This window comes from Nothobranchius furzeri, chromosome 19, assembly GCF_043380555.1.
Source record: "Nothobranchius furzeri strain GRZ-AD chromosome 19, NfurGRZ-RIMD1, whole genome shotgun sequence".
Classification (NCBI taxonomy): Eukaryota; Metazoa; Chordata; class Actinopteri; order Cyprinodontiformes; family Nothobranchiidae; genus Nothobranchius; species Nothobranchius furzeri.
The window spans coordinates 6903825-6926615 of record NC_091759.1 but is presented as its reverse complement, the minus strand read 5'-3'; the positions used below and the strand labels follow the sequence as shown (position 1 = coordinate 6926615).

The following is a 22791-nucleotide window of genomic DNA, read 5'->3' as shown; positions in this document are numbered from 1 at the left end:
TCAAAAAATATCTTTGTTATGCAAAATGCAGCAACACACTTTTCACGTTTTTCAGCCTTAACTGGAAGGATTCATCCATACCCGGAAGTGCAACATAAGTTAGCATGGGGGATGAGATTGTTTATGAATGTCATGGTTCTTTGCAAAGACAATGTTGGGTCTTGGGACCTCGTAGCAGGATTAAAACACATTTACTTTGGGTTTAATTACAAATAATTCCATTGATTATGTTTTCATGGTTCCATGGGAATGAATGCGTGTGTCTAGAATGGTGTGTACATCCACCAGGAATTATTCTATGAATGCTGATTTTCTTGAAAGGTACTTTTTCCAAAGATACATAGAAATGTAAATCAAGGCTCTTTTTATAAGTTGGCTTAATGAAATTAGAATCCTTATTCTCAATCAAGCTCATATTAGCAGTCCTTCTTAGAAGCATCGACAAATGACCAGTAATGTGTTATTCTTTTATTTCACCAGGTGAAAGACCTGGTCAACGAAGGCAGTGTGAGAGTACAGGGAATAACAAACAGCGGAGCTCAGTCATTTATTGGGTGTATTCAATATGTCCAGCTGTGCATTTGCCCAGAGTTCACATCAGTAGTATAAACACTTGTTATTGGCCTAAGTTTATTTACCAGTACAAAATTTAAAGTCTTGTATTTCATCATCATCATCAAGTTTATTTATAAAGCACTTATAAAACAGCATGGCAGCTGACCCAAGTGCTGCAGTCTTGTATTTCAAGAATGATCTACATAAGGGCTGCATGGTGGTGAAGTTTATAGCACTGTCACTTAGCAGCAAGGTCGCCAGTCCAAATCCCATTCAAAGGCTTTTGGAGTGAAGTTAGCATGTTCTTGCCATACATCAGTGGACTTCCTCCCAGACATATAAATGCAAGATGAGTACATGACCATTTGTCATGCTCTTCGTCTCCGTGTGTCCTTGTTGTAGACTGAAGATCTGTCCAAGGTGTCCCTCACTGGAGACACAAGCTCCATGCCCTACCCCAGAACAATAGATGGACGGACTTCTAGAAAGGAATCCAAAAGGGTCCTAATGAAGGCAACTGGACTTCTTTGGTTTCTTCAAGTCTTTCTCATTCGATAAGCTTGGTCAGTCCTGACTGGAATATGGGAGGGTCAAGCTTATAAACTTGATAAACTTAATAAGCTTGACACTCCCATATTCTAGTCAGAATTGGCAAAGCTTTTCAGATGAGAACCTCTTGAACAAACCAATGAAGTCCAGTTGCCTTTATTCGAACCCCTTTAGATTACCATGACCTGGATGACTGAGAACCTTCACCTTCTAGAAGGATAATGATAAACCCAAATACATCCAAAATTAACATTTGAAACTTTGTTGATATAACGTCAACAGATGAGATGCGAGTCTCTTGTGGCGTTCAAATGGTTCACATTCATTTTTCAAAATAATGTGTGGTTTTGGACAAAAAGGCAAACACAAAAAAAAAACATATTTTCTAAGAATTGCACAAAAGCGCAACAACAACAACAAAAAAAAACCTGTAAAAAATACATTTTAATCAAATACTTCTCAGGCACAATGAGGAGGACCTTTCAGCTTTTGTTTGCTAAATATGTAAAAACATAAACATTTAACAGCACATTAACTGGATCCAAGCTGGTTCAAAGGGAATGTTCTGGTTGGTTTTTGGTCAAAGAAATAAGGTGCAATGATAACTGGCACTGCTAAGAAATAGTTACAAAAATATTCCCTCTGATCACAAAATCCAATACTTTCAACAGGAAACCTTTATTTCCCCTTGGAACTAAAAAAAAGAAAGAAAGATGACTGGCTCATTTCTTCACCGTCCCATTGTTCTGAAAAATAAAGGAAAACTGGGCATTAGCAATCACTAGAAAATGATTATTTACCATTAAATGAAAAACATTCAAACCTTTTTCTCATCACTCTTTTTCGCCCCCATTTCCTCATACATTTCGAGCATCTGTTCCAAGCGTATTGAGCCTCGGTAGAGCCACTCCTTATGTTGATCCACCTGAGCAAAACAACATAGAAACTGCTCAGCCGGACAAAACTAACACTAAAAAATAACAAATAACTAAAGCAAATGACATGATACTGACCTCAAAAATGACTTCAATCAAGCTGCAGTCAACTTGCAAAACTTCAACCTTCTCTTGAGTACCATTATATAGTGCCCTCATCTTCTGTCCAACTCTGTAATGGGTCTGAGCTGGGAAGGGCCACTGACGCAGGTAGTCCCGCATGAACTCCCTGTGGTTGTTATCGGGAATGTCATCCAAAGGGTCCGCCACTGTCGCAGAAAAATGTGGAAAGATGACCGGAAAGTCTTCCACTCACTTTGAAATGATTTTTAACATTATTCACATCTCTCTCAATGGTGCAGATGTTTTTCTTGTCATTCAATAAGCTACGCTTTGAATATACAAAAGTCAAAAGTTAATTTGGGGGTGACTTGCTCTTTAAAACTTTTGATTATTAAATTTGTGGTCAATGATTTTGGTCGTCAGCTACCAAAAACTAATCGACTAATCTTGGCAGCACATCTTTAACCCAATAAAGATTTGAATATCCTTGTTTTTGAGTATTTTTAATTTACAGAATTCAAACTAATTCTAGAAAAAAACATTTTACATTATTATTCCTTACTATACAGAAAATATTCCTCCTTATTTTAACTGCATATTCCTCAGTAGGGTCTCAGAGAGCTGGTGTCTAACGAGGGACACCCCGGACAGGTCACCAGTCCATAACGAGGACACACACAGACAAACAACCATTCACTCACTCACTCATTCCCACACACCTAGGGACAATTTAGTCTCCAACTAACCTGACATGCATGTTTTTGGTCTGCGGAAGGAAACCGGAACACCAAGAGAAAACCAATGCATGCATAGTAGAACATACCCACTCTGAGCAGAAAGGCTGCAGCCAGGATTCAAGCCTACAACATACCAACTGTTGCACCACGCAACCCCGTCAGAGAAGATTATTGATTAAATTAAAGACATTTAAACTTACAAGGTTGGCACACCAGACGAATTTTAGGTAGGGCAATGTAGACAGGTGTGTGATCATCAGTAAACACCATGAATCTAGAAGAAAGGAAGAAATAACAAGAAGCTTTCTCTTGAGTCCATGTAAGCTGGGTAACGTGTTAATCTAAAACAACCCAAAAAATTACATTAATCGTAAATTAGAAACACAAACAAACCTCATGTGGTTCTTCCTGCCGGGGACCTCTGCTACAATACCAGGCATGAACTCACCGTCTTCAGTCTCGATCACCACTCGAGCACCAGTGGACAGATAACTCACTTTTGGCTGGTGGGCCAAGGCAATATGGTGGCCAGAGACGAGGGCCCTCCCCTTCTCTTCAAAAGCAACTTTGTATTTCACGCGGCCGTCTTCTAAGAATAAACAAAAAGAAAGGTTCTACCAAAAGGATTTTACGATCCTGGCCTTTTACTTAAACTGCATTGTCATATTTTTGTTAAAATAAAAGTTTTTTTAAAATCTATACCGAGTTTTTTTTAGTCTCCTAACCATATGATTAAGTCTAGTACTTTTTGGCACGAGCTCATGTATTTTAACGTTATTTTTGGCCCGTTTTAAACTCATGCTGCACTTGTGAGAGTGCGTGCCGTGACGTACGCACATTCACGAGGAGGCGTATTCTCCTTCAGTTGGCCTCTAGATAGGCTCTGGTAGCAACAGGAAATGTACATTTGAAGATGAATCCTGCCAGCAACTCATGTCCGGTTCTCTGTTTTAACATTTTACCTTTTGTAATTATTTCGGTAACTTTTCCTGCATGCCAACTCAATGCCTTCCTTCTCGCCACGACTTTCATGTTTACAGTGATCTTTTCTAGAGGAACGTTTGGAGGATTGCTGGTAGTCGTAGAAGATTTCTGGCTCACAGAATCCCCCCCTATCAGTGGAAAAAAAGCACAAAAAATGTTAATTATTACATTTGTTTAAGGTTAGGTGTCTTACACATTAGAATAATCTAAGTAGTTAACGTTTAAATGTCTCATTCCACCTCCACTGCCTTCATTCACTTCTCTTTCCTGAGTAACAAATGTCACATCTCCACCAACACAACACAACACATGCCTGAACGTGTTCCACTACGTTGTTATTGCTAACAGTTAGCTTCTACCAGCCAACACGTGCTCTGCTCTCTCCTGGTTACTAAATCAACAGCCTTCCACGGTCACAGGTCTAGGTGTGAGGCAATAAAAGCTCATTTTCCATGTGCAAAATGCAACAACCAAGATTTCCCAAGAGGACACAATGGAGGTGAATTAACCGACCGAATCGTTTTCTTGTCAGTTTTCTTTCTGCGGCTGGATGGGGGTTGAAGACATTTTTCAGGTTCAGCAAACGTACATTCAGAATTACTGACCATGCATCAAAAAGAACAAGTATTACACAGTTTCTCAGTGAAAGAGAGCTTTAAGTTCGAGACTCTTACCATTAATGTTTGCAGACGATGTGGAAGGTTTTACTGCATGGCTTTCTGAATTGGCTTTATCTTGGGAGGTTATTTTGTTAGCTTGTTGCGTTTTCGATTTCCTAGACTCATCTGTTGTCTTGTCAGCTTGTGATGTTTTTGATTTGGTGGACTCGATCTTTGTCTTGTCAGCTTGTGATGTTTTTGATTTGGTGGACTCGATCTTTGTCTTGTCAGCTTGTGATGTTTCTGGTTTCCTAGACTCATCTGTTGTCTTGTCAGCTTGAGATTTTTTTGATTTGGTGGACTCGATCTTTGTCTTGTTAGCTTGTTGCACCTTCAATTTCCTAGACTCATCTCTTGTCTTGTCAGCTTGTGATGTTTCAGATTTCCTAGACTCATCTCCTAATTTTTTGTCAGCTTGTATTGTTGTATTCACTTTGTTGAACTCTGCTGTTTTCGTTTTGTTAGCTTGCGGCGTTTTTGATTTGCTGGCTTCTGAAACGTTGCATTTAGCATTAGTAGCTGCAGTTGCTTCCAATGCTGTTTCCATTGTCTCGTTTTCAGCGCCGCGGCTTGTCCCATCTGAACTTGACGTTTCTGTTTCACTTATAACAGCTTGTCTTCTAGTTCCTCGAGAAGTTTGGCGAGATTTCACCAATGTCCTGCTTAGATCCATCTTCCTTCTTTTAGCTGATTTAGTAAAATCTGAAATGTCCGAGCCACTTGAGTCAGGTTCTGGTTCCCAACACATTTCAGACTCAGCACTGCTTAAAGATTCACATTCATTGCCGTCAATCTGAGGCGGTTCTGGATGGAGGTCAGCTTTGATCTCAGCTGCACTGAGCTTAGTCAAAACCACCTTGACTTCTTTCATTGTAACAATAATAGATCCCTTAGCATCATGGTCGCTTGTGGCTTTAGAACTGAACCAATCTGGCAGTGCATCCTCTAAAAGGTAAAAACAAAAATAAAACATGGGTTACAAGTTATGAAAAACAGGGACAATCAGACGAGCGATTAAATAAAAAGGAAATAGTTTTTTCATTACTGGAAATTGGAGCATCACTACAGCCAGAATTAAAGTCGTATCCGATGTACTCCAATCCCAGCATGGAGTACAGTTCCTTTACAGATTGTTCAAACGCTGACACAGATCTGAAAATATTTCAACGAAAGCAGATTAAACTAAAAGGATGAACACACACAAAAGTCACAAAGTCACAATCCAAACAAAGTTTCAGTGACCAGTGAAAGCGGGTCTCTGTAGAGATGACGGGATGCTTCGGAAGAACAATACATGCATCATACGGAGGCTATTCCTCACTGAAAGTCATGAGCTGCTGATATTTTAAATGTCCCTGAAGTACTCACACACACGGCCTAATTACTACCACTCCTACAGTCGAGTACCAGAACTCCAGGATTCAGGGGAAATATTTTGTCATGAGAATAATTAAGGCTAAGGGAAAATTGTTATAATAATAAAAAAAAAAGCTCTCAATTCCAAACAGGACTAGCAATAAGAGACTGACAGCACTTACTTGCAGAGGGATACAAGTTTTTCTGTTTGTGTTATCTTCCTTTTCAACAGAGACTGTAGCTGACTATAGTAGTACTCTCTCCCCCCAAAAGACGCCAAACAGGACTTCTCCACCTGGTCTCTGATCCACATTTGGAGCTCCTTGTAGCTCATCTCCACCTCATCTTCCTCCATAGTCACTGCAACAACCAAGATTTCCCAACAGGACACATTGGAGGTGAATTATCTGCAGTACACACTTCGAGATGGCCTCATCTTGCTCTGTGTAGTATTTTACTGTTCTTAACCATTTTTATTTTTATGGGATTTATTTCAGGTAGATTGACTTTACGAATGGCATTATGGTGTTGATGTTGAATGTGTAGACTGTGCTGTGTTGTTCACTCTGACTGCTGTCGTTGTGCTCCAGATTTCCCCAAGAGGGATAATAAACTAACTGGACTGAATTATTTAGCATCATCAATGAACAGGACCCCCTAACAATGTCTTAGAAAAATTGTACCAATCAGAATCATATAAGTAAAAATCCAAAAATATTCAATTTCCAATGGAGGGATCGCAACTAGTGTTGCATTAAATCATTCTGTACGGCCGTAGTTCCCGACTTAATCTGTGGGAATATTATCCAAAGCAGGAAAATCATCTCAAAAAAAGAGAAACCGCCTGAAGCCAAGCTCATGGGAAGAGTTACTCAGCACCATGAAGAAAGATTAACATCATAATTAGTGCTTGTTTTAAAGTTGTTCTTCTGCACTTCTTGTTTTTAACTTAAAACATCTCAAAATGAAGCCAACATGACCATACCATCTTCACCATTTTCCTCATCCGATGTAGCATTCCTATTGTTTTCTGTCCTTGATCCAGGCTTCTGAAGCTCCATCATTCTCATCTCCAAATCGTCCTGCTTCTAAAACACAAGTAATGAAAAAAGTCTCACACACACTTCTGATTCACAGCAAACGTGTGTTTTAGGTTGCTTTCACCACCTAGAAAACCCAATAACAGCCATGGCTGACATAAACAGGAAATAATCTTTATATAGTCCTACAGATTTATTCTAGCCTCGAAATCTAGACAAACAGTAACAAAAACAAAATGATTGTTTTGGTTTGGTGGACGACGTGATGATGCAACGGAACGGAACAGCTAAGATGGCGGCGGCAGCTCATTTGGAAGAGCTTTGACATTAACTTTTAACTATTTAGATTTGGGTGAGTCAAGAACAGACTTCTTTGACAGCTTATGGCGGACTGTCACGCTGACTGACATTCGTAGCAGTGAGTATGTCACATTGACAGTTTGAAACCAACTGTAGATTCCGCCCCACGACTGGAATCAGTTGTGGCAAGGCTATACAGTATCTGCAGAAAGTATTCAGACCCCTGTCAATTTTTCACTCTTTGTTATATTGCACCCATTTTCTAAAATCAATTAAATTCCTTTTATTCCTCATTAGTGTAAACACGACACCACCACATACTGAATTTCTGCAGTTTAATTAAACAAGACAAACTGAAATATCACATGGTCCTAAGTATTCAGATCCATTGCACAGGATTTAGTAAAAGCATCTTTCCGAGCTTAGTGAGTCTTCTTGGTATAGATGCAACGAGTTTCATACACCTGGATTTGGGGGTCCTCTCCAGTTGTCTGGTGAACGTTGGTGGACAGCCATTTTTAGGTCTCTCCAGAGACGCTCGATTGGGTTTAAGTCAGACTAGGCCATTCAAGAACAGTCAAAGAGTTACCGTGAAGCCACTCCTTTGTTATTTTAGCTGTGTGCTTATGGTCATTGTCATGTTGGACTGTAAACCTTCAGCCCAGTCTGAGGTCCTTCATGTCCAGGATATCCCTGTACATGGCCGCATTCATCATTCCCGCATTCGTTGTGTCCTTGCAGCTGGTTTTCTCCACACACACCGCTTAGAAATAAGGTCAACAGGTTCTATATTGGTCTCAACAGACCAGAGAACACACACACACGGCACAAATCAGCCCAAACGTATCACTAACCACTCCACCGTGGATTTCTGATGTGAGCAGCTTCAGCAGCTGCATGGCGAAGCTTCGGCTCGTTTTATTTAACGTGCTGTACAACACGCGTAAACGCGTTTTGCAGCGTCCGATCACATAAATGGCGCGAAAATACGATCTTACGTGTTCGTAGTATCTTTCCTGACCAGTCTGAGATGTTATAACATCCTGTAAAGCGGAATCTTTCGCTACTTCAACCGTTTGTTTCTAGGCTACGCATTTATAGGACATTTGGATAAAAGTGTAACTTATTATAGTTTCGTTTTGTAATTAAACTATTTTGTGTGTCTATTATTAAAATGTATACTTTCTCGCTGCTTCTAATACATTTCTCAAACAGTATTTTGGCTTGTTCGACAATAAACGCATCTTACCTTCTGGTTCTGTTACTTCTTCTACGGCTTCTTCGCCGTACACAAACACTCACAGAATGGCGCGCGGGCGCCCCCTCTGTTTATTAGTATGTCTACACCTTCGATCAAATCAATATCCTAAATATAATTTATTTATAATTAATAAATATTTACTCGGTGGATAAAAAACTGCTCTATTTAAAAATGTAATTGCAAAACACTTTTTCAGGTAATTTAAATTACAGATCTCCATGTGAGCATTAGACGAGTGTTTTTTAGTCACTGTACACGTTTTAGAGCATTTTGCTGAATGCTGTGTAGGCTATCAAAAATATTAAATCGCGCGTTTAAAAAGTCTTACCAATCCAAAAAGGGACAAAATAACTCCAGTCTAATTAAAATATAAACAATGTTGTCTTTATCTAAAACAAATTTAAAAACTCCAAATTGTTACACATATACATACAAGAGAAGAGTGATTAAATCTCTTTGTTTTTTCTTGTTTGGGTTTTATTATTGTTTTATTGTATTTTATTACGTGTTTTCTGTAAAGTGACCTTGGGTGTCCTGAAAGGCGCTTTGAAATAAAATGTATTATTATTATTATTATTATTATTATTAAATCACTTATAATCAAAGCAACTGTTCTCACTGAAAATTATAATTAACTCAAACACATTTCTGAATTTCAACACAAAGTAATCTAATTTAATGTTTAAGGGATAAACATTTGGGGGAAAAAATCCAACCAAACCCTAATCTGAACTATTTCAACTAAAGCTTTGTAAACGGAAGTCCGCTGCAGCGCAGGGACTCCCCTTTACTCCTTTTCTCCACAAGCATCTGGCTGCAGACATCAGATCAATATTACCTAGCTGCAGCCCCTACAAACCACGCCCCGTACAAAACACGCCTCCACGTGCCTGTTGAGCTCCCCTGGTGGTCAGAAAAGGGAAATATATAGACTAATATTTACTGGATGCACGCAACTACTTGTCAAAAAAACTATAATACATGTAAATGTTGACATGTAAAAATATATCTGAATGGATTTTAAGGGAATTTTCTGTTACATGTTTTAACAAATTTTACACGTCTGAGCGCGACAATTTTTGGTCTACCACACTGCTGTCGTGAGTTTGCTGCTTATTAGATGAGGAGTCATAAACGGTCAAATAAATAGCCTATTGTTACGTTTATTTTGGCCAAAAGGCTTGCATGTAGCCCATTAAAAATTATATAAAAATATTTTGCGTCCATGACGTCTTCCCCCACAGCAAATAATCAGAATCAGAATCAGAAAAACTTTATTTATCCCAGAGGGGCAATTAAAAAAAAAAATAACAGCAGAACAGCATGATGTTGGACATACGAACATTGAATAAATAGGCAATAAGGACGTAATAAAGCAGCAAGAAGATGGATAAAACAGAAAAATATGCAAAAAACACTAAGTAGGTGAATAAAGTGACTAAAGTGTCATCTGTATAAAAGTTAAATATATGGAGAGCCCAGGGAGAGGGTTTATCGGGGGATGGTATTATCTTATCTGCTTGAGTTAAAGAGCAGAATGGCTTTGGGGACAAAGGTGGCTCTCCTCCTCTCAGTCTTGCAGGAAATGCAGCGTAGGTGTCGCCCAGAGGGGAGCCACTGAAATGCGGCGTGAAGAATGTGAGAGGGGTTGTGGAGGATTTTGGCTGCCTGTCTCAGGGCTTGTTGATAGAAAACCTGAGCAAGAGTTCCGACAGGCAGGCCAACGATTTTGGAACACACTGATGCAGTGTGCTGCAGTCTGTTCCTGGAGGCTAAGGGAGTAGAACCAGCAAGTGATGGAGAAGGTCATGATGCTTTCCAGGAAGGCACAGTAAAAAGTCATCATGACTGAGGAGCTGACTCCAAAGGAGTTGAGCTTCCTAAGGAGATACAACCGTTGATGGCACTTTCTGAGAATCTCTTCTGTGTTAGCAGAGAATTTCAGGAGGTTGTCAAAGGTGGTTCCCAGATACTTGTACTCCTCCACTACCTCCACTGGGTTCTCGTGGATAATGGTGGTTACTGAAGCAGCCGGATCCCTCTGCCTCCTGCAGAAGGTCACCACCATGTCTTTGGTTTTGCTCACATTCAGTTCAAGTTTGGAGCTGTCACACCATTCTACAAACTCCTGAAGAGCAGGTCCGTGGTGTTGCGAGGAGCCTGACAGCAGTGATAGGAGGACTGTATCATCAGCGTATTTCACCAGGTGACAGTTGGGATGTGTGGATCTGCAGTCGTCGGTGTAGAGGATGTAGAGCAGGGGGGAGAGCACACAGCCCTGGGGGGAGCCGGTGGAGGTGGAACGGAGACCGGAGAGACAGTTGTTGACCCGAACTTTCTGAGTCCTGTTGGTTAAAAAGTCCAGTATCCACAGGGTTAACTGGTCATCTAAATGAAATTGGGAGGAAAGTTTAGTAGCCAGGGTGTGAGGCTGCAGAGTGTTGAATGCTGATGAAAAGTCAACAAACAGAATTCTGGCGAAGGAGTCAGGGAGCTCCAGATGTTTGTGGATGGAGTCCAGAATGAAGATTTTTGCATTATCTGTGTGCACGATAAGCAAACTGGGGTGGATCCATCAGGGGCTCAGTTGCTCTCACAATGTGCTCTTTTATTACCTTCTCCATGGCCTTCATCACCAAGGAGGTTAGCGCTACAGGACGAAGATCGTTAGGAGACTTTGGGTTGCTTCTTTTTGGGACAGGGGTAACTGTGGAGTGTTTCCACAGCTGGGGGACGATGTGACTGTCAAGCGAGTGTTGAAATAGAGTCTGGAACACATAGCTGCTCTGCACAGTGCCTCAGAACTCTACTACTGATGTCAGGGCCGGGTGAGCTCCTCTCCCTGGTCCTCCTGAGGGCTCTCACCACGTCCTCGGTCTGGAAGGTGAGTGCAGAGCTGCCAGGTTTGAGTGAGGATCTGGACTCCTCAAGCTGGGTGATATTGTCTGTCTCAAACCTGGTGTAGAAAGCGCTGAGGTCGTCAGGGAGGGAGGTGGGGTTGCCTCCCTCCACCTGGATGGTTCTGGAGGCAGTGACCACAGTATTCGCAGCAGCCATGGTTTTGAGCCCCTGCCAGGCTGAGCGAAGTTTTTTTTTTCCACATTGTTTTTATATTTCAGTTTAGCAGCTTTAATGGCCCTCTTGACCTCCCTATTGACTTCTTTCTTATCCTGTGCAGAACCGGTAAAGAAAATCCTCTTTTTTTTTTGTTAAGGATTTCTTTTAGCTCCTTGGTGATCCAAGGTTTGTTGTTGGGGTAGATGGTGACTTTTTTTGAGGGGATGATGCTGTCTACACAGAAGGAGATGTATGATGATACTGTGTCGACTTGATTGTTGATGTCATCAGAGGAAGAAAGAAGGCTGACCTAGTCAGTGGCCTCAAAACATCCTTGTAGGGTGAGAATACTTTCCGCTGTCCACTGCTGGATGCTTTTGGTCACCTTTTTAATCCTCTTGATGACTGGGGTGTAAGCAGGGGCTAGCAGGATGATGTGGTGGTCTGCTGAGCCAAGAGGGGGAGGGAGAGGGCTTTAAATGCATCTTGGTACCGAGCCAGAGCATTTGTCCAGTCTTCCCCTGACGTGTGCTGCATTTAACATACTGTTGGAAACCTTTAAGCCAACAGGACCACATCATCTGCAAAAAAGCAGAGACTTGATCCTCAGGCCACCAAAATGGATGCTCTCCACACCTTGGCTGCACCAAGAAAACCTGTCCATAAAGGTTTAGAACAGAATCGGTGACAAAGGGCAGCCTTGGAGGAGTCCAACTCTCACTGGGAACGGGCCCGACTTACCGCCGGCAATGCGGACCAAGCTCTGACACCGTTCATACAGGGACCTAATAGCCCGTATCAGAGAGCCTGGTACCCCATACTCCCGGAGTACCCCCCCACAGGGCCCCCCGAGGGACACAGTCAAACGCCTTCTCCAAATCCACAAAACACATGTAGACTGGTTGGGCAAATACCCACGCACCTTCCAGGATCCCCCTAAGGGTATAGAGCTGGTCCAGTGTTCCACAGCCAGGACAAAAACCACATTGCTCCTCCTGAATCTGAGGTTAAACAATCCGATGGGCCCTCCTCTCCAGAACCCCTGAATAGACCTTACCAGGAAGGCTCAGGAGTGTGATCCCCCTGTAGTTGGAACACACCCTGCGGTCCCCCTTTTTAAATAAGGGGACCACCACCCCGGTCTGCCAGTCCAGTGGGACTGCCCCCGATGTCCACGTGATATTGCAGAGCCAACACAGTCCCACAACATCCAGAGCCTTAAGGAACTCCGGGCGGATCTCATCCACCCCTGGAGCCTTGCCACAGAGGAGCTTTTTAACCACCTCAGTGACCTCAGCACCAGAGATTTGAGAGGCCAACCCAAAGTCCCCAGACTCTGCTTCCTCACTGGAAGACGTGTCAGTGGGATTGAGGCGGTCTTCGAAGTATTCTGCCCACCGATCCACAGCGTCCTGAGTAGAGGTCAGCAGCACACCATCCCCACTATAGATAGTGTTGGTAGCGGTAGCTCCTGGAGCAGTGCTCTAACTGCTGGCAGGGAGCAGCGAGAAGGAGCAGAGGAACATGCTGAGGGAGGCTTGTCAACCTCCGTGTTGTCCAGGAGGGAAGAAGGGCTATGGCAGCCAGCCTCGGCATACTCCTCACGTTTGATGTCATCGTCCAGTCGGTTGGAGCTAGCCGGCGAGCCTGGCCAACGTTGAAAAACTGTAAAGCCTGATTTGTGCTTCTCCATCTGCTTCAGTGCGGAGACACGCAACTCCATTATCCGTCCTTGCGTAGGGCTCCGGCAGGCACGCAAGTACGTACGGAGTCGAGCCCACTTTTTTAAACATCCGTCGAACGAGACGGATTATGCAAGCTTGTGATTGGTCAGGATGCCGTTGTTTACAGCGCCGCCATTGCAAAGAGAGCCGAGTTTAACTAGCGGCAGACACGGAGAAGCTTGAAGAATGCCTCGCGAAAAAATTCTAAAAATATGAACGTTTAATTCCCCCGTGACTGGAGGAGTGAAAAGATGCGCAGCAAGCGTTTTATTTGTGGACGCAAATGACAGGAAACGTGGGTTTAGAGGTGGGGAGCGCATGAAGAGGTGGGAGAATGAGAGAGAAATATGTCCGTGTTAAAAGTCTCTTATATACACAAAAAACACAATATAAACACACTATCGTGGACCGATACATGACAGGATACCACAGAACAGCGCTACGCCCTCTGTTGTCCTGCCGGGCAATTGCTTTGCAACACTCTCCAGGAGACGGAGAAGTAAAAGAGCAAAACGCTTCCGTCAAAACGTGCGTGTCTGTCCCTTGCGGAGCTGATGGAGAAGCATAAACCAGGCTTAAGGCCTTGTCCAGCGAGTACGTGTCAGCCACCGGAAATTCCTAGTCTGCGGCAGTGAAGTACTCAACCCGGCAGATCTTTTCAGCCATGGGCAGAGCGGCACAAAACGGGCACGAGGCCTGGGGGGTCAAGGCCAGGCCAGGCCAGCGTGATGAGCCCCGAGACAGACCTCACATTTGGCGTGCAGGTCGCCGCTGGAGATGCAGCCCATCTGGCAGGCCGGTCAAGTCCTGATGTCGCTGGACATGGCTAATGAGTAGATTAATGCTCTTGGATAATTGTTCTTTAATGAAAGCTCTTAAGCTTGGCTTGAAGAGATAACGGAGGCAAACAGTGGAGTCGCTCCACTTACAGCCACAGGGGTGCCCACCATTGGTGGGCGTATATTTAAGATCTTCATGATTGGCTGATGCTGAGATCACCCTTCCAATAGCAGCTAGCTTAAAGAGCAAGTCACCCCTTACAAGAAGCGTACTTCACTCCCACTTCATGTTTGAAAAATGCAACAAATGCTGTTGCCTAGCAGACCGAGAGGGTGGAGCCACTAAAAAATACACATGCTCACGACATTGTGACATCATAATGTACCAGTTTACATCATAGCATACCTCTTAGCCAATAGCGGTGGCAGATTTAAATTAAAATAAAATGAAGAGTTTTTACCTGACAAAGGCACAACACTGACAGTTTCAGGCAGAAATTTTAAATTTTAACTAAGATGCACTGAAGTGCCAAACTATTGACTACACGTGTCTGCAGCACGATTAGACACGCATTTATACAGTTTATCAGAAAAAAATAGTTGATTTGGGATTGACTTGCTCTTTAAGGGCTAAGACAAAGCAGAATGCAGAGTTTGCGACCTCTGTTGGCAGAAAGTAGAACATTCTGGTGAGTTGCTGCCCTCTAGTGTCTGAAATCTGGTACTACGTGTTTGTCCTTATTTTAGCCTGCTCCATTCAAAATAAAAAGTGCTGGGGTTTATTTGAAATCACATTTGGAAATTAACCGTGAAGAGACTCTATGGAGACTCAGTTCCAGTCTTCTTAATCAAACTCAATTCCATAAATGTGTAGAACAGGAATTTAAAAAATGTATGAACCACAATGACAATGGAGATGTTTCACCTAGTGTGTTAGGGGATGCTGCCAAGGCAGTTCTCAGAGGCAAACCGATGATGTGGTCGTTTATTTGGAAAAGCATGAAAGCAACAGGCTGACAGATTTATACATAAGATAAAGAATCCGCAGACCAATAAGACACAATGCAACCTGGAAGAAATACAAAAATCATTTATAGCTTATTACTCAAATCTATATGGCCAGCCCCCAGCAGCAGATTTAACAACTGCAGACTAGATTTACCTTCTACCGCAATGGAAAAACAAACACACTTAAACGACAAATAACAGAAGAAGAAATTAATAAAATGTTATCAAAGTTATAGAGGAATAAAAAGCCAGGTGTCCCTTCAGAATAAAGTTTTTAAGCATGTTATTATAATACCATTAAAGACATCCTGTTTTAACTATTTTCTGGGTGGCGGTAAGTCCTATATCTTTGAAACATTTCATTCAGCATCAAATTTTGATGTGTTTTGTTTTATGTAACTGTTTTATTTGCAGACATAACTTGGTTGGTGACGTAAATCCAACTTTTAGTTTCAGATCTGAGGGCTTCTGAGGGCCAGTATCTCCTCTATCTTCAGGTATGTTGGGTGTTCTTCAGGGAAGAGGTTTCTCTGTGTGTAACAAAATAAATAAATAAATAAAAAAATACAATAATTTTATACCAAAGATTAACTCTCATGGGATTATTTTGAGTTTATTTGTTGCTTTTTGGTGTCCAGGTTAGAAGACAAAAAGTTTTTTTTCTTTTAATGAAGAATATAATTACTAACTAATTAAGTAGTAAAGCACAACTAAACAATGAACAAATATTTCTACATTAAAAAATAACAAAAAGTTCAAAAACTGCAATTTTTCTTTCCTTTTTTAAAATTTTTTTTTAAATATTTTTAATCACATTTTCTAAAAACTTATCCTATTTTGAAACTTAAATGTAAACTGTTCTATGTTAAATTATGTAGTTTTTACATGCAAACAAAATTTCAGCTGCTTAAAGAGCAAGTCACCCCCAAATCAGCTTTTTTTTGCTGACAAACTATATAAACGAGTGTCTAATTGTGCTGTAGACATGTGTATTCAATAATTTGACACTTCAGTGGGTCTTAGTTCAAATTTATTCCGCCTAAAACCGTCAGTGTTGTGCCTTCGTCAGGGAAAAATTCTGCACTGTATTTGAATTTAGATCTGCTACCGCTACTGGCTAAGAGGTACACTATGATGTCAGCTGATACATTATGATGTCACAATGTCATTGTGAGTCTGTGTGTGTGTGTATTTGTTAGCGGCTCCGCCCTCTCGGTCTGCCAGGCAACAGCATTTGTTGCATTTTTCAAACATGAAGTGGGAGTGAAGTAAGTTTCTTGTAGGGGGTGACTTGCTCTTTAAATGGAAGAGAAATGCACCTGTAAACGCAGGCGTAACAGGCTTCTTCCCTTTTCCTCCTGCATCTCCAGCATATTCAGAAACAGAGGAAGTGACTTCTCTGTTATTCTGTTTCCTACACACACACACACACACACACACACATACACACACACACACACACACACACACACACACACACACACACACGCACGCACGCACACACACACACACACACACACAAAATAAACTTTGTATGATGTGTGTTTGAAAAACATATGAGGATTTTAACACCAACATTTGACCTGTGCAAACAAAACCTTAAACTATTGATGGATTTCAAATTCAAAAGTTAAAATGGTAAATGGCTTGTATTTGATATATATTGTATACGATATAAAATGCATCTTTAAGATCAGGTTCCACAGAAACATGATTTTATCTTGGCAGATTTGAAGCTGGCATGCTGTTTTAAAGCTGCTGACCTGACAGGTTGAGGGAAGTTAGCAACTTGTGTCCAGGGAGGAAAAGCTGCCCGTCCTTGCTGTACACAGACTTGTCCAGCAGGAGGTGCTCTGTTTCCTCTGATTCTGCCTGCATTTTCAGATGTTCAAACATGATGCATCAGTGAGTAAATATTTCCACCATTAAACACTACATCGGTCAAACCTCATTCAGAGATCTTGAAGGATCCTGAAGGAAAAAAGAAGAAGAAAAACCCTAATTAAATATTCTTTTTTAGTCATAAACTCAAGAGAGCGCTTTACGTACCTCTTTGGCAAGTTGTTTTCCTGGATTTCCAACCTCTGCCTCAATGTCAGCAACTGGGAGGTTTAAAAAAAAGCAGCAATGAGAAAACATTTAAACAACAGCAGAACATATAATATGAATAATTACTTTTTGTGTTGGCAGTTTCTTTTTTCCCAGTTGTTTTCTCATTTTTTCTGGAAGATTCCTTCTGTTTCTCAAGAAGCCACAATCCCTTCATTACTTAAAACTCTCATACATCTCATTATTACATTCTTTTGGTTACTCTACGGATTGTTTTTCATCGTTGTAAGTTGTTTAATGTTAATATTTCACCTGTTTTCTGGATGTGTCTTTGTGATCCATTTCACTGACAACTTTCACAGGCGATTGCACAGAATCGGACTGAGGACGCTGAAAAAAATCCACCACAGGGGTCGCAGGTCACTAATCTGTAGTGTTAGTTTTAGGATTAGGCATGTCACATCAACATTTTGTTCTACAAACATAAATATTTGAAATGATAGAAGAAAGCTTATTATTGTCACACTCACAGCACGTATTCTTTGCAGAGTTAGCTTCCTCCTCTCCACAATCTCCTCGTGAGTTAGGGGAAAATCCACAAGTATCTGAAAGTGGATAATGCTATTTAAAACAGAACATCTTTACTAAAGTTTTACATAGATTGTTGTCTAAGTGTTTATTGTAAACAGATCCTGCAGCAGGGCAGAAGGGCGGAGCAATTGGTAGCACTATTGGCTTGCAGCGAGAAGCTTTCTGCAAGTTAGTTTGTTCTGTCCATGCATGCACAGGTTCTCCAGCTTCCTCCCACAGACCAAAGCATGCATGTAAGGTTAATCTGAGACTCTAAACTGCCCTAGCTGACCTGGAGACCTGTCCAGGGCGTCGCATAACGACCAACGAAGATAGACACCAGCTCTCTGCAACCCTGCTGAGGTTAGAGCATTTCAGAAAATAGAATGAAGAATAGATACTGCAGCCAGATGAGCAGCTCCCAAGTCTCCGATCATATTGTTGGCAAGTGAGAGAAGAAGCAGCGTTCGATTCAGCCGCAGGCCCTGAAGCAAAACAAACAAGAGGAAAACATCTCAGCAGCTTTGATGGGAGCATGCAGGGAGAATATAAAATCAGCTGAGGGTTATACTTGAGCAATATGCGCAGCACCCGCATCTCCGATCCAGTTGAATGCCAAATTGAGGTACACGAGGTTCTTGTTAGCAGATGTGGGGGTGGAGAGAGCCGAACCAATCAGACGAGCACCTTCATCTCCGATCCGATTGCATCGCAAGTGCAGTTGGGTGAGGCTTGGAAAGAGACGTGACATGAATTGGACATGTCTGTATTCAAAGAAGAGGTTAGGGTTGAAGGTCGGTAGATGTGACTCACACACAGCTTTCAGTGAAAAGAAGGTGAAAACTCTGGTCTTGAAGAACATTTCCCTCCAGAGACACGACTCTGTAATGACACAAAAATTAAGAAGTTGTTTTTAATCAGTTTATCAGCAGTTCTTCTGTTGTTCCTGACTTAAACTCAAGTTTTCCTTCTAAACCACCAACCCAGATGTCATGAACATGATGCAAAAGTGTTCTTAAACAAATTCTCCGGGTTTGCGTTGCATTACCTGAGACTGGAGCACAGTGGGAGTGTGTTTGCGAGGGAGGCTACCATCTGATCTGTCAGTCCTGCATGCCAAAGCCTGCCACACAGTGGACAAGATAACAGAAACAAACAAGAACCAAACAGCAACAGCGCTAACCTGGCTTGCTTCTATCAACCTGCTCATTACTCACTGAAGGCTCGCTATCTGGCTCAAGGAAGGAAGCATCTTCTGCAACACTCTGAAGATCCGCTCGTTCACTTTCCATCCTGAACTCATAACAGATTTGACGATGTTTTAAGATGTTGTTTGTTTACATGTGCAAAATAATGGGTAAGATCAGAATCATTTTGGTCTTACCAGAAATCGTGATCTTTTTGGCACTAAGAGGATTTTTATTTTCCAGCTCAACATTTATCTGCGCCACTGACCAGTGGGGTGAATCCTGTTTGTCTTCTGGAAATAAAATGACGCATTCATTATTAAATAACAGCTAAAATGCAAAAAAGTAATCAAATCAAATCAACTTTATTTATAGAGCGCTTTCACATGGCCAGAATGGACAAACAAAGCGCTGTACACCAATAAAATGCAACACAATAGGACAGAGATATGACCACTAAAATACATTAATAAATCCATTAAAATACACTAAGAAATCCCTGTAAAATACCGTAATAAATCCTATGAAAATACAATAAGAAATCCATTTTAAAATACAGTACAAAAACCTGAGTGCCAGTTCACAGTCCATATCCGGCCTACTTCCCCCAAAAAAGTAATGACTGTTCCACATGCATGCATTCAACAGAACGCTTACCAGCATCTACTCCTTCAGATCTGGTGATGGTGGAAGATTTGGTGCAGACCTCTGGGATATTTTTCACACCCAGAAGAGCACAGAGCTCAGGGAAGTCAGTCTCCACGTTTCCTGTGCACTGATATTCATCTGAAGGATGGTGGGGATTAGGGAATTAACCAATCATGTCACAAAAACAAACAAACAAACAAAAGCACCATAATCAGCCTTAGAGTTTAGCTTACCAAAAGTCAGTGCAGAGTCCGTTGACGCTGCTCCTGTAGAAGAACAGAAACCGGTGGTCTGGTTTGCAAGAGATACATCTAACCCAGATGTAGCTATGTTTTCCAGTTTACCATTAAAAAATGAATGTGTTACTTGTTTTTATTAGAATAATTAATAAATAATTTGTATATTGTTGGTAGTTATGTTTCTAAGTGAGTAAAGTTTTGGCTAAAGTACAATACATTTCATGTGATCAAATCTACAATGACTAATTTAAATTTAATGAAATCTTGACAGTAGCTGGCGTTATTGTTTAAATTGCTGCTAATTTGTCTGTTCCCGACTGCTAACCGGAGTTTATCAAGCTTACCTTTAAACATTGTTGTATATTTTAAATGAAACTAATTTTATTCGGTTAATAATCCAATACCGAATTTGAGTATGCAAAAACATCTGTTTTTGCTAGTTCACCGTGACCCAGGCGAAACTCGTTACCGCGGCAACCAGCTCTAAGCAGTCTTGTAAGCTATCGCGATATTTTAGCTGTTCAAAAACACCTTTACAAATTAAAACTTGATGGTGTTTACAACTAGTTACTTGGGTTGGCGGTAATTATGTTAATAAAAACAGTTACTTTATGAAATTTGTCTTTAAATTTGTGAAAATTATTCAAGTGAAGAAGCCGGGTTTCATTTCAAACGTTTTTGTTTGCTCAACATTTATGTTAATGAGAAAATGTGTAGTTTGGAAATATCCATCGAAATGCTGTTGAAAATAAATTAAATGATGCCCAGTTGTTGAAAACTATTGGCGGGTTTGCATTTATAAAAATCGGGAACGTCTGTGGCTGTGTCTCAATTCAGGGTCTGCATCCTTTGAAGGATCTACTCGGCCGACGTAGGATGCAGACCCTGGACTCCGGTAGTTAAGCGTCACCATCTTTTCTTCTACGGGAGCCCATTAGGACAAAATGCTTTTACTGATTGGTTTGTAACAAGTGGTTACAAAACGTTTGCCATTCATAAGCTTGGCTTTGCATTTTTACCTCATCACTCTTCAGTGATGAAAGTCTGATGTGCTTATCATTTTGCAGGGATTTTTGACCCTAATGGTCATATATGGAATTAAGATATTGTGCCAATAGGATCAAGAAAAACACTTTGGAGATCAAACAAATATTAAGACATTGAGAGGAAAAAAATCGCTTCAAAAGAAAAACTTACTACCTGAATCAGCTTCTTAAAATGATCAAGAAAAACACTGATGGTCAAACAAAAATTAAGAAATTGACAGAACAAAAACATTGACTAAAGGATGGTTTAATTGGCACATTTTTCTTTTTAAATAAATCATAAAACTATCATAAAAAATCTATGATGATGAAATACTTAGCATGAGGATGCAAATAGGAGGCACAAACAAACAAAGGGGGCAGCTTTCTTTGTGGTAAAGAAAACAGACAAAATCATTTTATAAAAACTTCCACAGTGTAATTTCTTCTTACTTTTCTGCAAATGTATATTAATAACACATGCACATCCATGCACATGTATAAAAATGCAAATATACATAAATAATAACAACACATGACACTCATTTCTGACAAGAATGTAGTGCTTTTTATTAAAAAACAAACAAAAACAAATATAAAACAAAAAGTAAAAACCAACAGCATTTTTCATGACTTTTAAGAATTATAATTACAAACTTTTCACCAGTGGAAGAAGGTTGTTTTTTTTTTACAAACTACACATCACAAAATGTCTGCCAGTCGCCTTTTACAATGCTTGCATCTTATTTTGTGATTGTCTAAAAAAATAACTAAACGGCTCACACAAAACACTCAAATACAAGTACAAGGATCATACAATGACTGCTATCACAAAACGGAATCCTATTTAAAAATAAAACAAACAAATAAACAAAAAATATATATATTTATATATATTGGATGATATTGGGCTGACCGTTTTACTTTCGTTTATGTCAGCATTTAAAAATATTTCAACATTTTCATGTTTGATTTTTTTTAGTGTTCAACACTTTGCAGCAAAAAAAAACAAAAAAAAAAAAAAAAAACAAGGAGTGCGTTTCTCCCTAAAAGTATTAACAAAATTCTGTGACAAAGTTGTTGCTGAGCCAATGTCGTATCCAAATGCCTTCCTTCTGTGTCTGTCTGACATTCTTCTTGCACATGAAGCTGAAATTAACTTAAAACGCAACAAAAACCTAAATTTCATGTCATCAGGACAATTACGGTGAAATTTTTCTTTTCCGACATTACAAAAATTATTTCCCATCGGAGCTTAAGTGTCTTCATTATAGTAATACAAACGGAAGAAATCATACTATTATAATAATACATTTAGGACTGAGATCTGTACAGTACAATAATAATAAACAAAGTCCATTTTAAGATATTGCTTTTGAAGACACTCCTCAATGTAAAGTGTGTATATTTACATAACTTGGCACTGTACAGCTTCCCATTTTCTCGTTCTCATCACATCTGTCAGTTAATCACAATGGGACATTGCATCCTGTCCCGTTTTAGCAGAGCCATTTAGGGAACCATCAAAATCTCATCAAACACCACCATAAAACAAAACAAAACAAAAATAATAAACATTCTCCATGGCAACCAGGGACATAGTCCAACCAACCCACCCACAAATTAAAGAAGGGATCAAATATACAGTATATGCTGCCCCGCCCAGCCCACAGAATATAAGAAAATATGACCGTCACGATACATTTCATGTTAGGTATTGTTTTCCATAGTTTTCTTAAAACTGTTAATTGCCATCGAGCCCTTAATTTTTTTTTTAAAAGGTATATTTTCACAAAATCTGGCAGACACACTAGAAGTGTACATGCATACACACTCACACACACGTACGCGAGGCTGAGTAAGGCGCTACAGTTAAAGCCGCTCGCCTCATCCTGGCCTGATTTAGTTTAGCTGGTGAATCGTGTTGCGTCTAAAAGAGGGGAGAAGAGGTCGGCCTCACGGGTGAGTAAAAATAATAACAAGACACTTAACAAAAGCGGAAACCAACCCCCTCCCACAGGTCTTTGTTCCTAAATGAGTTACTACAGTATAACAGGAAAAATATC

General features: G+C 40.6%; 2 protein-coding genes across 3 annotated transcripts; both read right to left on the bottom strand.

The window, feature by feature from the left end:
- Positions 1 to 1535: 1535 nt before the first annotated feature.
- Positions 1536 to 7666, bottom strand: LOC107394559 (histone-lysine N-methyltransferase SETDB1-A). Its single transcript, XM_015973548.3, has 11 exons — positions 7643 to 7666; positions 6824 to 6926; positions 6021 to 6198; positions 5528 to 5634; positions 4498 to 5427; positions 3802 to 3951; positions 3233 to 3428; positions 3040 to 3113; positions 2118 to 2308; positions 1928 to 2029; positions 1536 to 1850 (listed from the first exon to the last, which is right to left on the bottom strand). The coding sequence occupies exons 2-11, from the start codon at positions 6906 to 6908 to the stop codon at positions 1827 to 1829; spliced, it is 2037 nt and encodes a 678-aa protein (XP_015829034.3). The 5' UTR covers positions 6909 to 6926; positions 7643 to 7666; the 3' UTR covers positions 1536 to 1826.
- Positions 7667 to 14969: 7303 nt separating this feature from the next.
- On the bottom strand, positions 14970 to 20179 carry lrrc71 (leucine rich repeat containing 71). Of its 2 annotated transcripts, none has more exons than XM_054745093.2 (17): positions 20045 to 20179; positions 19695 to 19727; positions 19471 to 19599; positions 19011 to 19106; positions 18844 to 18919; positions 18675 to 18749; positions 18440 to 18508; positions 18198 to 18357; positions 18028 to 18111; positions 17587 to 17661; positions 17369 to 17446; positions 17183 to 17249; positions 17057 to 17109; positions 16955 to 16978; positions 16771 to 16879; positions 16327 to 16421; positions 14970 to 15537 (listed from the first exon to the last, which is right to left on the bottom strand). In XM_054745093.2, the coding sequence occupies exons 1-17, from the start codon at positions 20052 to 20054 to the stop codon at positions 15460 to 15462; spliced, it is 1311 nt and encodes a 436-aa protein (XP_054601068.1). In that variant the 5' UTR covers positions 20055 to 20179; the 3' UTR covers positions 14970 to 15459. The 2 variants fall into 2 exon arrangements, with proteins under 2 accessions (XP_054601068.1, XP_015829035.1); XM_015973549.3 differs by having other exon boundaries at positions 17183 to 17243.
- Positions 20180 to 22791: the final 2612 nt, after the last annotated feature.

Coding starts and splice junctions, on each gene's coding strand:
- LOC107394559 (XM_015973548.3), bottom strand. CDS start 6,908: ATGAGAATGATGGAGCTTCAGAAGCCTGGATCAAGGACAGAAAACAAT. Junction 3,952..4,497: donor ATCGTCTGCAAACATTAATG/GTAAGAGTCTCG, acceptor TTCCACTGATAG/GGGGGGATTCTGTGAGCCAG. Junction 2,309..3,039: donor TCGTCTGGTGTGCCAACCTT/GTAAGTTTAAAT, acceptor TTTCTGCGACAG/TGGCGGACCCTTTGGATGAC.
- lrrc71 (XM_054745093.2), bottom strand. Junction 17,662..18,027: donor GAGCTGCTCATCTGGCTGCA/GTATCTATTCTT, acceptor ATCCACTTTCAG/ATACTTGTGGATTTTCCCCT. Junction 17,110..17,182: donor AGAAACTGCCAACACAAAAA/GTAATTATTCAT, acceptor TAAACCTCCCAG/TTGCTGACATTGAGGCAGAG.